The 12,290-nt window shown below is 42.7% G+C and overlaps 1 protein-coding gene and 1 long non-coding RNA gene across 14 annotated transcripts in view; one reads left to right on the forward strand and one right to left on the reverse strand.

Annotated features, from left to right (window-relative positions):
• LOC105433246 (uncharacterized) overlaps positions 1 to 12,290 on the forward strand; it is a 47,163-nt gene that overhangs the window by 11,619 nt on the left and 23,254 nt on the right. For 10 of the 12 annotated variants that reach the window (XM_089083527.1, XM_089083529.1, XM_089083528.1 and 7 more), the window contains 2 exons: positions 1,204 to 3,882; positions 9,038 to 9,632. In XM_089083527.1, the coding sequence (XP_088939653.1) occupies positions 1,204 to 3,882; positions 9,038 to 9,632 (3,274 nt within the window). Of the gene's footprint in view, positions 1 to 400; positions 417 to 1,203; positions 3,883 to 9,037; positions 9,633 to 12,290 lie in introns of those variants that run through there. The other 2 variants (XM_089083526.1, XM_089083519.1) reach the window with 2 other exon arrangements.
• LOC148934901 (uncharacterized) lies at positions 3,909 to 9,029 on the reverse strand. Of its 2 annotated transcripts, none has more exons than XR_016140965.1 (2): positions 8,665 to 9,029; positions 3,909 to 6,015 (listed from the first exon to the last, which is right to left on the reverse strand). It is a non-coding gene; the product is annotated as an uncharacterized LOC148934901 (long non-coding RNA). The 2 variants fall into 2 exon arrangements; XR_016140966.1 differs by having other exon boundaries at positions 3,909 to 6,018.

The following is a 12,290-nucleotide window of genomic DNA, read 5'->3' on the forward strand; positions in this document are numbered from 1 at the left end:
GCGTTAGGATAGATAATAAAACAAAAAATCTTATATGTTGGAAAATCTTTGTATCTTAAAATATTACGGTTTATAGCAATAAATAGTTATTCTTAGTAATTATTTCAATACGGAGGAGACGATTGATAGAGACACCTTTCTATTTTGATATTTCAATATATTTTATCATCAAGTTTATATCAGTTTGAACAATTTTTTTTTATCTACATTTTTTTATATATACGATTTAGGAAACGTAACGCAGTTAGTCCACCCGCGTTGCAATTCCGATGTACGCCACCAAGGCTTTTATTTGTTATTCTTGGCATACGTGCACACGTCGTTTAACACTCTATTTTTACCTGCGTCGCTAGAATAGAAATACAGAACTATTGTAATCATACATTGTTTCCCGAATTAGTTTGCGAGGACTAATGGTAAGTCTCTGCATTGCAGACACAAGATAAATATTTTATCTATATATCTTTATTAGCATTATTAGCTTATTAGTAAATATTTTTTTACATATTAGTTTTATTTTCCTTTTTTTTTCTTTCTTTTCTTTAATATACCATGAAAAATAATTTTGAATAAAATATTAAAAGCTTAAAATAAATTAGCTTAAAATGTACATGATCATATAGTTTTCCAATGAATTAATTATTGAAATAAATAAATTTCTAATAAATAGTCGATATTAGTTTTTCATATTCAAGTTTTTTATTTCAAATGAAAGAAAACATACTTGATCTCTTCATGATTTCTTTGCTTCAATCTGGAAATGAAAGGGTGATAAACAATGTATGCGTATTTGTACGATGAAGTCGGATGTTGAGCGTTTCTTGGTTTTCTTGGCAACATACGCCGACTTCCCCTCCGCGTGACGATCGCTTTACGGCTTAAGTTAAATGCAATCGTGACCCTGAAGAAGACCACCTTGATTTTACTGCTGATATTATAAACGCTTGAAACACAAACGCGTTAGCGAATCGCCAGATCGTTCCGCTATTTTGTTCTTAAATGCGCAGCGTTTTGCATAGGTATCCTTTAAGAATGCAGTTTAATTTTTATAAGGACTTACATTATAAAAAATTTTAAATAATCGTCAAATCCTTATATTTGATCATATGTGTACTAACTAAATAGAAAAAAAGAGAAAAATAAAATAAAACTTTTTGTATCATTTGCATCACTATTCCGATAATGTCCCCTTATACGAAACAGAGACTTTTGGCACGAGGACGAGGAATACGACGACGACGACGACGACGATGACGACGACGAAGAGGAGGATGACGAGTACGATTTCGAAGAGTATGAACGAAGTCGAACGAACGCGGATTCTCGGTTGATGACCGGTTACGAGGATCGGCTGCTGTATGGCGAGTCCGGCAAGTACGCAACGTCCTTAGACTATCGGAACACGATTGATCTACGGGAGATTGGTGTGGAGACGAAGAGAGATACGCTTTTGGAGCTCAAGTCCGGCCAGAAGACGGCCCGGTTAAATATAGCCGGCGGCAGCGCGGAGCATCATCATCATCACCACCATCATCATCATCATCAGCACCCGCAGCAACAGCGGCAGCAGCAGCAGCAGCAGTACCAACAACAGCAGTACGATCAACACGATCATCATCACCACCACCACCATCGTCGTCGCCGCCAACAGCAACATCAAGGGTGGAGCGACGAGGAACGCTTTAATTTTAGATTCACGGACAAGTCGCAAAGCGCGCCCAGTCTGCTTGACGGTGTCGAGGAGTCAGCACGTAACGGTCTAAGTTGCACCTTGTCGTCTCGTCTTCATACCTCGAGAACGACCTCTTACGTGTCGACATCTTCTCTCTTTGAAAATTACACACGGGTGGCCAGCGTGCCGGTGGATCTGAATCTCTGCGGCGTCGTCGCTACGTGCGACGACGAGATGAACGGTCGCGAAATGGCGGAGATCACGCCCAACGACGAGGCCGCGACGCTGAAGAACTCGCAAGATGATACGATCCTGAAAGAGAATGACGATGAGATGCAAGCGGAAACGAAGGTCGTGTTGAGTTCGGTCAGAACGCAACCGGCCCAGGGCGCGCTCATGGACGACAATCTGGAGAATCATAGAAAGAAAAACGAAGAACAAACGAAGGTCGAATGTGCGAACGATCGTCGCGAAGTGCAACAGACGGATGGAAACAAGCAAGCGAAACCTCCGTCGACGGTGAAGACTCAGGATCGCTCCAATTGCGTGCTGGATATGGCTATGGTGACGGAGAACGACCTCGACGAAGCCATCAAGCAATTTAAGCGCGAGGTGGAGGAGGCGACCGCTTCCGGAGTGGCGAACGCCGCCATCTTGGCGATGGAGACGATTCAACGAACGCCGTCCGGTCGAGTGAGAAACCGAAGAGTAAAGAATAACGCTAGTTACGAGTTGGCGCAACAACTCGAAGTTGATGAGAGAAATTTTCAAAGGATACTCAAAGATACCGATGAAAATCGCGATGGGGCTAACTCTCCTGGAAAAAGGCGAGTACTAAACAACGCCAGCTACGAGTTGGCGCAACAATGCAGTTACATCAAGGCGTTGGAGAATTCAAGATCAGCGTTCCACCGGATGGACGCGTGCGACGAATTGGAGGAAGCTGCATCCGGACGTTCCTCGGGACTGAAAATCGCCGACGTAATGCACCAAATGGATTTCGACACGAACATCAGCGAGGATTCCAGACCGAAAGATTCTCAGGACGATTCGTTCTTTGGTCAGATAAAAAAAAACTCGGATCCATTTTCAGTCTGTGGCGATGCTAGCGCGCTGAGCCCACGATTGCTAGATGACGAGGTAGATTATCCCTGCTTGGAAACCAAATCTATAGGAGCGTCCTGCTTGGAGAATAGGGTCGTTTTGCGCGAAAATATTGAATCGGAGAAATCAACTCAATTGAAAAGTGTTCTTGAAAATTCCTCAGCGGTGTCCTCTTATATCGACGAAGAATCATCCAGCAAACGAAGCGAAGAAGAGACCGGAGACGCAAAGAAGAGCTTCATCGGCGAGTTTTATCCGGAACGAGTGGCACAACTTTCTCGACGGAGTCCTCAGGCAGAGGACGAGGACAAGATTCAAGAGCGGAAGGTGAACTCGGAGAATGTGTCATCGAACCGGGAGCACGAAGATCGTTCTCATAGCCCCAGCCCGAGCGACCGAGATGCCGGCGAACGTCTGTGGAGGGTCGTGATCGAGAAGCAAGCAACGGCAAAGAATGAAAAGAAGGAGGAAGAAAAGAGGGACGAAGTGGAGGCGGTGGAAAAGAAGGAGGTAGAGGAGGAGGGGCACAATGTCCGTGGTGTTGGCTCCGAGTCCCCACCCGGCGATCCGGGTTTACTCGGTAGTAGTGGGAAGCCCGCTGTGGCCGTGGCGGCAGTTGATACGAATCATCGCGGTGGCGATCGCGACAAACGTCAGGGCGACGAGCAGCAACGCGCGCCGTGCATCAACAAGCAGGACGCGAGCGTTGCGAACGCGAAACGGTCGTCGTTTGTCGCCCCGAAAAGGGAGTCCACGAAGATCCACGCGACCTCTTCAACTTCTCTGCCAACGTCCTCTGCCGCCATGAAAAGCGAGGAGAGGAAGAAAAGTGGCCTGGGCGGCTTTCTTCAGAGATTCTCCAGGCTTAGATTTAGCGGCAGAACAAAAGTACCGCGTTCGGAGGCGCATAAGAAAGCCGTCGAGCCGACGACGAGAACGCAAGAGGAGCAACAACCGGCCACCGTCAAGAAGAAGGAGCCAGATTATATTATCATACCGTTGCACCCACCCGAAGAGGAGAGGAGACGTCAGCAAGAGGCCGTTACTCTTGAAGAAGCCGCCAGGAGGAACAATGTGGACATTCAGAGAAGCGTTTCTAGTGTGAGGTAAGTCATTAAACTCAAATAGAATGTATCTGTATGTATCTGCATGATTTCTAAGACATTTTATTAATTTTTTTGACATCAATCATTGAAAGATAAATATCATGATAGATAATTACAATAGCATAATTTGCGAGTAATTGTAAGCTGCTGTTTCAAACGACCGCTGTGTTTATTTTGTTTTTTAATAAATAAGATAACGATAAATATTTTCTTATCTCGGAATACCGCTACTTTGTCATGTTTCTTGCTCGATTCGAGAGCAACAAGTTGCTGGTTGTATAGCAATATAGCAGTATAAATATAGATAGAGCTGAACAACTCACGAAGTGCTCTCCAAGGTATTTCGATTGTTTCATTAACGATGATGAGTTCTCATGCGGTACATCGTTTATCATACGCAATGTATTATAACGATTCATAATTAAAATTTCTGAATGTGTGTTATTCAGGATAGAACTTGTAGATATTATTTGACTTAATTTCATTGAACTTTTTTTGTTTCCTCAACACAGTTTTTAAGTATTTATTTATCGATGAAAACATTATTTTGGACATTCGAAATAATCTCTTCTATATATCATGAATAATAATTTTATTTAATCCTATCGCTTCCACTCTCCTTCCGCTGGCTAGGATTAGCAAACCGCTTCATTCACAGTTCTGTTTAATTCCACTTTCATCTCATCCTACACCGCCACCGACATCATCTGTCTGTTACAATCGCTCGTCGACGCATTCGTTTCCTTTGCTCTCTCGAGGACCGCGCACAGTTCTCTCCATGTCCATGTCTAATTTTGCTCTAATCAGATGCTTGCACTTCACCAATCGAAACGTAATTTTGTTCTTATACGAGAGTCTGCGTCCCGATAACATCAACGACGACTCTCGCATCACTTCTCTTGTCTCTCGGTGATCAGTGCACTGGCCCGATTCCGTGCGGCAGTAGCGACAGCGGAAACCAGTTCGGTTCTCTTAATTAAATTTCACTCTCACCCCGCGTCTCTCACCACGTCATTCTCGCGTAATGCGACCTAATTGCATTTTATAACGCGACTCCCTCCCTCTCCTTTTCCCATTTCCCTATTGACGGCTTATATTCCACATTTCTTGCCTCTCGAGTCGCGCTTCCAACACATCCTCTGACTTTAACGATCGCATTTTTTATATCGAAAACGAAGAAATATAAAATTAAAACAATTTCATTAATTTGCAAATAATTAAAGGACATTTATGAATAATAGATATAATCTCGATTGATAAGAATCTCACATCTGTAATTTTTTCCTCTTCGATCTAATCGTGAGTATTTTTATTGGCCTGCGCGTGTTCGCCGCAATCAGCAATGCTCTTCTGGGAATCACGTATCTGATCTCTCTTTTTTCCTTCTTTAACAAACATTTGCTTTATCGCATTAGATTTCGCCGAAGTGGCGTCTTTCGTTTCAATTCGTGCTGCGCCGAAAAAGTTTCATCGAGAAGAGGGGGAGGAGGGGCTTCTGTTTTTCACGAAACAGCCTCGCTGTCTCTTCGCCAACACATTGAATTAATTCCCGATTTGTACTCAAAAGATGAATGTTATACATTCTATCATATTTTATGGAATATATTAAAAAATTGTTTGTTCAAGTCATATATAATGTATAAGTCATTAATTTTTCACAACTTCTTTCACAAACTTCTTGTCACTATAACTCTCTCTCCTTATAAATAATTGATGAATATTGATAAGTTTATAAATTAAAACCTTTATTTCAAAATATCTCTCTTCTTGTCAACTTCCTCAAGACAATACTAATTTATTAATATTTAATAATTTATAAGAAGATTGCATATCATCTTCGATTTATAATATCTTTTTTTCATGAGTTGACACAATAGACTTCCAGGATTTTATTTCTTCTCTCTTGTAATATACTTTGGCCAAGAATTACTTCATTTACAACACGTCCGAAAATTTTCGGTGGCTGTATTTCTCGGTTTGTTTGACGAGATGTTAAACAGAACGCAGTTGATATCCCACGCTCGTTCGCTCGAGTTTCGGAACGATGAATCATCGTCGCAGGCTGCGGGATGTAATTTAGGAAGCCGCCATTCGAGCTTTCGCAAGCCGGAGCTGGAGTCTGCGAGTCGAGCTCTTCTGACAAGAATGCAATATACAATTGGAGTTAGTTATGCAACAATAAGCAAAATATCGTGCAACGTTTAATTCCAAACATCAAAAACCTGACAATTCACTAATCGACGTAACTTATAACTGTATAAACGAAGTACACGTTTTTTATTTGTAATTTTTTGCATTGCATATTACGTGAGATCTAAGCCGAGAAACTTTGTTATTTGTTTCTTTGCCCAATTTCTTTCGCTATTTTAGATTACTTGTTTGCACTTGGTTAGAAGAGGCGAAATAGACGAAACATTCGAACATTCGAATAAAAACATTTTTAAAATGTTTTTCGAGTTTTTTTTTTTTAAGTTATTCTGTTTGTTATTTAACAAAAGTAAACGTAAATATTTTGCGTACTATTCCTAAATATCTCGATTCAATGCGACGCGAATTCGAGATTCGCTCGTCTCATACCGCAGTTAAATATACACCTTGCACACGTGTGTAGGTGTAGTGCCGGTCAGAGTCGCCTTGTATTAATCTTATTCCATTCCGGTTCGAGAGAGCCCGGAAGTCGCGTTCGAGACGGGTTCAACGTCACGTTCAGGGCACTAATCGCGAGGTTTCTGTCCGCTTTAGACTTTTTTGCCCTCTTCTTTACCGTCGTGTAAAAGGACAACACTGTTCTTCTTATCTTCTCAGCTTTTTTCCTCTTTATCATTTTCTTTTTACGAGTCTTCCTATTTTCGTCCGTCTTTACTCCGCCGTCTCGAAAATGCAACAAACGCTACCATTTAGCTGGTTCTTTAACGACGGCAATTAAGCTTGCTCCCGCGCTTATTCCAACGCGGCTCCCAGCTGCGTTTCGTCGTCGGGACCAGTCGAGTTGTTATGCAGTATCGCAAGGTAGTGATTAAGTTCGTTAAGCCTAACGGAGTACAGTGCAATTTGTACTGAGTACATTGTATTGAGTATATTGCAATTTGAGAAATTTATTTTTTGAGATATTAAATCTTATCGATCTCTGCATTAATAAAATACAATAACTTATATTTTTATTTTTATTTATTTATTTTTTTTAGCATTATTATCTTATCTATACATTAATGAAATATTAATGATTGATTCTATTATCTCACATCTGCTTATATACGTTAGATAATTTTAATTTCGTTATTAGACTATGCATATCGACATCGGAAAAATATATTATACGAGTTTTCAGTTCATTCCCAGGGAAAATTGTGACTGTTTTTACGACCGTGTACTAAGTTTAGAGACCGATGATTCCCCATCGTGAGTCGCGTTTATAAACATGATCTCACACTATGCGGCGATAACCGACGACTGCGTCGCTGCAACGCGTCGCTGGATAACATATGAATGCGGCTTCCGCATCGTAATTCCATTTGCGAACCGCCTTGACTCTTTACAGATTTGTAACTCTTATTGTCAGTTAATCTCGATAGTGTAGTTAACTTCTTTGTGTCTAGTGACACACTTCGATGAAGAAAAATTGACATTTGGGGCTATCTAGAAATATTTTATAATGTATCCGAGGGAACAAATCACATACGTAACAACAACTCATTAATCAAATTCATAATCGAATCATCCAAACGAATTTAGTATTGATTATTCTGTAATCGCGTAAAACTCGCGGTTAAAGATCATCGGCTGTAACCAATTACAGCTCTTCGACAGCTTCATGTTTATTCGTAATATAACGAAGAGAGCTTGGAATAGTAGCTCGCTGTATCCAGCTTTTTATCTACGAGGCTGTACTCATGGCGGATAGAAAGTGTCTCATTAATGACTGTCCTCCCTTCGCCGGGATATATAGTCGTGCCTTTATCGATATGCCATTCGTCGGCTACTTGGAAACTCAATAAAGCGACTACTGTCTCTCGCGAACCCGGACTCTTTGCAGATCGGAAGTAGAAAACGAAAGTCGATGTAATTTATCTCACGTAAAAGTTGTTATAATCATAACAACATCATTTTTAATTCAATTAACATCTTAAAAGTAGTGCCGACAATCAACCGCGAAATATACAGTCTTCTATTGACACTTTAACAACTCGTTGACAAATTCATTGCGATTAGCTTTTTATAGTATATCAATTATTGATCCAATTATATCATGATGATTATAATATACTATCTTCAGCAATAACAATTGAATTAAGCGATAGGGTAAGGGATTAATCCCTTTTGAAGAACCAAAAAAGAAGATATATCTCAGCCGTCAATTATCCACATTCCGCTATCGAAAATCGATGATGTTGCGACAGCAGCAAATACGCCGATTTCCAATTATCGTGTCACAATAGCGTCGCATTCGGAATAAAAACCGTTCAACGTTCTCGTTCGGCACTACTAATCTGACTCATAACGGAGATGTGAAGGGAACAAAGTTATGAGCGCCATTATGAGCGTAATGTGACTTGCTTTCAACGTAGCCGTATAAAACATCAATTTAATGAAGCGCAATCATCTTCTACGAGTCACGATGAATTATGAAAAAGATGTCTTTAATTGCGACGAATGAATATGTTACGAAGAAGGACCTTCATTCTTATATCACACGAAATTCGAAAACCGAGAACCGATGAACATAAACTACGATACTTAAACGGAACTGAAACGGATGGAATTTTATTACCCGTTAATTATTACCCGTAAACCTGCACCCATCGGTTCACGAAGCTTATGAAGCTTCCACCCACCGAAGTGCGCGCATTAGGGTCATCCTTAAAACTCTGATGCAATCCGCCGATATCCAATTATCCCGCGCGACGCGTTGGTATAACGCGTGGCGCTATGCGATAGCAGTCGTGTTCGCTAGCTGGTTTCTTACAGCGTCCAACTCCTTTATCGACTTTGGTCTTTCCGTTCTTCGACTTCCTCCGACGCGATGTCTTGTTGCGGCGAGATTTCCTATCGGTTCGTACGATATCGACTGATCCGCGTTATCGCAAAAGACCTTTCCGACCGATCTCAACTAACGATCGAATGGACTGTCCTAAAAAGCGTCTGTTCGTTGTTTCAGCAGCAATGGGAGGGCACCAGTGTCCAGCAAGCCGCCCCTGCCGCCGCAACCGCCGCGCGTCGCCGCTCTCGGCACGCCAACACGAGCGTCGGCGTCGGCGTCGGCGTCGGCGTCGACGTCGCGCCGACGCGCCGCTACGGACCTTGGTAACCCGGCGGCGATCGAGATGGCGAAGGCCCGCGCGATGCAGGCCGCCCAGGAGCGCCCGGTCGGCCTTCTGGAGACCGATCTCGACGAGGCGGTGATCAACACGAGCTACAACGGCACGACGTACACCGTTGGTCCGACCGCTGTCTCCGCTGCCGCCGCAGCTACCGCCGCCACCGCCGCCGCCGCTGCCACCGCCGCCGCCGCCGCTGCCGCCGCCGGCGCCGGTGGTAAGAAGACCCGCAGCCTGCTCGACCTCAACCACACCTCGGCGGCGGCGCCGCGGCCGCGGCCCGAGCACGCCCTCCACGTACCCCAGTCGCCCGTCGGCGCTACGCACAGGAACCCCCGCGACGACGTCGCGTCCGCTGCAACGTCCGCCATCCACCAACGGCCCCACAAGTCCATGGAGTTCCTCCTCGACAAGGAAAACCTGCACTTCGTCAAGGTGAGTGAAGTCTCGCTGGCGCAGTCTTTATCTCATTGGGGTTTATCGTTTGGTATCTCCGACGTAGTATCGTACGACGAACCGATGCCATGTGAACCAGCCGTGCGTCGAGTCGCGAGAATTCCAGATCGACCTCGATGTCCGTTGACGATAGTCGCGTCAACGAGATGCTCCGATTTCATTGCGAGATCGATTGTGTGCCAGGCTGGGAAGTTGACTGGAATGCACCTATATTAGATCCCGACGAGCGGAACCTCTGTTCCGTGATAAATCGAGTCATGCTTGTGTTGCGAAATCGGTCGCGCGTGATATTGGGAAAGGGGACGTTCTGAGTATCAATAGAAGAAGTATCTGCTAGTATTTTATTCGTTTTGATAATGACATCATCGTGAAATTGCAAATGGTTGCGATAGTCCAATTTTTTCTTAAGCTGATGATAATTGAGACAATAGATTGATGAGCTTTGCGCTTTACAAAGACGTGTCGAAAGATCGTTTGGAGTTCTGTGCAACTAAATTTCGAACATTTCGTGTGCATCACACGAAGATTAATTGGGAATGTTCCAACGCAAACGTAGACTATCTGTCACTAATTAACACGGTTTTGATCGATACGTTAATTAACCAACGCTACGTGTTCTTCGCGCTATCGTCGTGTCAGAAATTAGCATTCGTTTAATTAACGCCGTATTGCAGGATTATCGTCGTCATTCGATGATCTAGTCAACATGTCTGATATAAATTTTCTTCGCAGACAATTTAAATAAAAATATTTATTACGCATATACTTAATGCGCTTACACGTGGTGTTACTATCTTGATTAACTTTAGATTAGAAAAGCCTTTTAAAAAAGCTAAATTAGAGAAAAATTTCTTTTCAATCAGTAAAATGTAAATTAGTTTTCACAAATTCCTTTTAACGAAAACAGAATAATTTTTTAGCTGTTTAAATTAACAAGAATAATAGGATCGCGTACGTTTCGAGGCTGCTCCAATCTGAGTTTGAATGCATTTTGTCTGCCGTCTTCATTTATATTTTGAAACCTACGTGAGATGCCTTCGCAGATAAATTGATGTAACCGCGTTCTGAAAGCCACCGCTTTTAATCGCGCCGACAGAACATCACCGCCAAGGATGTTCCGACTATATCGACAGGCTGGCTAAATTAGGTTTCGCCGGATGAACTGCTTTTAGCGAGCGACGAATCTCGCCGATACACCTTCGATTCTACTTCCTCTCTCGGCTTGTCGCCTAGGTATATCACAAGGAGGATCGATAGAGGCTCCTTCCGCGACAAGGTGCGACGACGAGTGTCGTAGAGTCTTTCTTCCGCATTGGCGTAGTTTCACGTGGACTTCTTCCGGACTTCTCTCCAAAAGCGATTTCATCATAGAAATTCATCCTATCGGTTATCTTCTTCGAAATCCTAATCTATTGAGAAAGAATTCTCTGTGATTTTCTTTTACGACAAAGCTCGGCAAAGCTTTATAACTTTTTTAAGAATTGAAAAGATGTCAATTTTTTTACATCTTTTTACATTGTGAATTATTACTTGGATATTACTAGACAACACGGTCTTTAAACTTTTACGTTGCGTGCTTCTCACAAGGCCACAACTATCATGAACAACCGTCATAACTCTTGTCGGCCGAAGTATCTTTCTCCGTTTGTCCTGCTTTCTCCCGGGTGTATTTCTCACAATGGTAGCTCTCGTAACGTTCATGAAAGATAAAGACATCAATCACGCTGCGCACGTTGATATAATTATCGCTGATCTCGAACGTGACCGACTCAATTGAGAGGATCGATTTTCCGTTTTGTCACCAACCGTCACGATGGACGAACTTTAGTGTTACGCTAAATATATGATCGACTGCTCCTTTCGAAACATCATTCGATGTTAGCTTGAGTGAAATTATAAAAATGATCTCGGATCGATTTGATCAAGCGTAAGAGGAAGATTTTAATAAGGGTCGGCGAACCTTGGCTCGATAATCGGCATCGTGAGAGTCGCGTCGACCATTTGTTCCATATGAACCTCTTAAACGGACATACGCAAAGCAAAGACCGTTGACCTTATGATTCGGTTCATGCCCTTCCTTTTCAGCCGTGCACACGTTCCGATCGACTTGATTAAACCCTAGGTAGTCTGCTATACGCTTGTACAGCCAGGCTATTAGCCGCTATTATGGTTTCAACATCTGTTTTACTCTTCAAAGAAACTGCGAATGTCGACGAACGGTTCTTGTCGGACACATGAGAATGAAAATCTCGAAAAGAAGAGCGTGGGAAAGAACAAGCGAAATTAGGATTCTTTCGAGACTCCCTCGAATTTAACGGTAGCATGGTACAAAAATTATATCTGTGGTGTACAGAAAATTTCTAATGCGACCTCTTTCATCGAGTAATTTCTCGCGTGCTTCTCAAAGAACCGGAAAATTATACAACCGCACGCGTGCACGGTTTCCGTTTTTAATCAGCAAACTTACACATCGGATATCGCTGAGGTGTTCCTTCACCTGGCACTTACTTGGTGTTCCAGCACCCGGTAAGTTTCTCTCTTTCAATTATGCTAAAAATCAAGCTCCTCTTATCTTATTTTATCTTATTCGATCATTGTCAGCCTTATGTTTCTTTCCTTTATTTTCCGTTTTTTTCT

This window comes from Pogonomyrmex barbatus, unplaced genomic scaffold (genome assembly GCF_055798465.1).
Source record: "Pogonomyrmex barbatus isolate J1 unplaced genomic scaffold, ASM5579846v1 scaffold7, whole genome shotgun sequence".
Taxonomy (NCBI): domain Eukaryota; kingdom Metazoa; phylum Arthropoda; class Insecta; order Hymenoptera; family Formicidae; genus Pogonomyrmex; species Pogonomyrmex barbatus.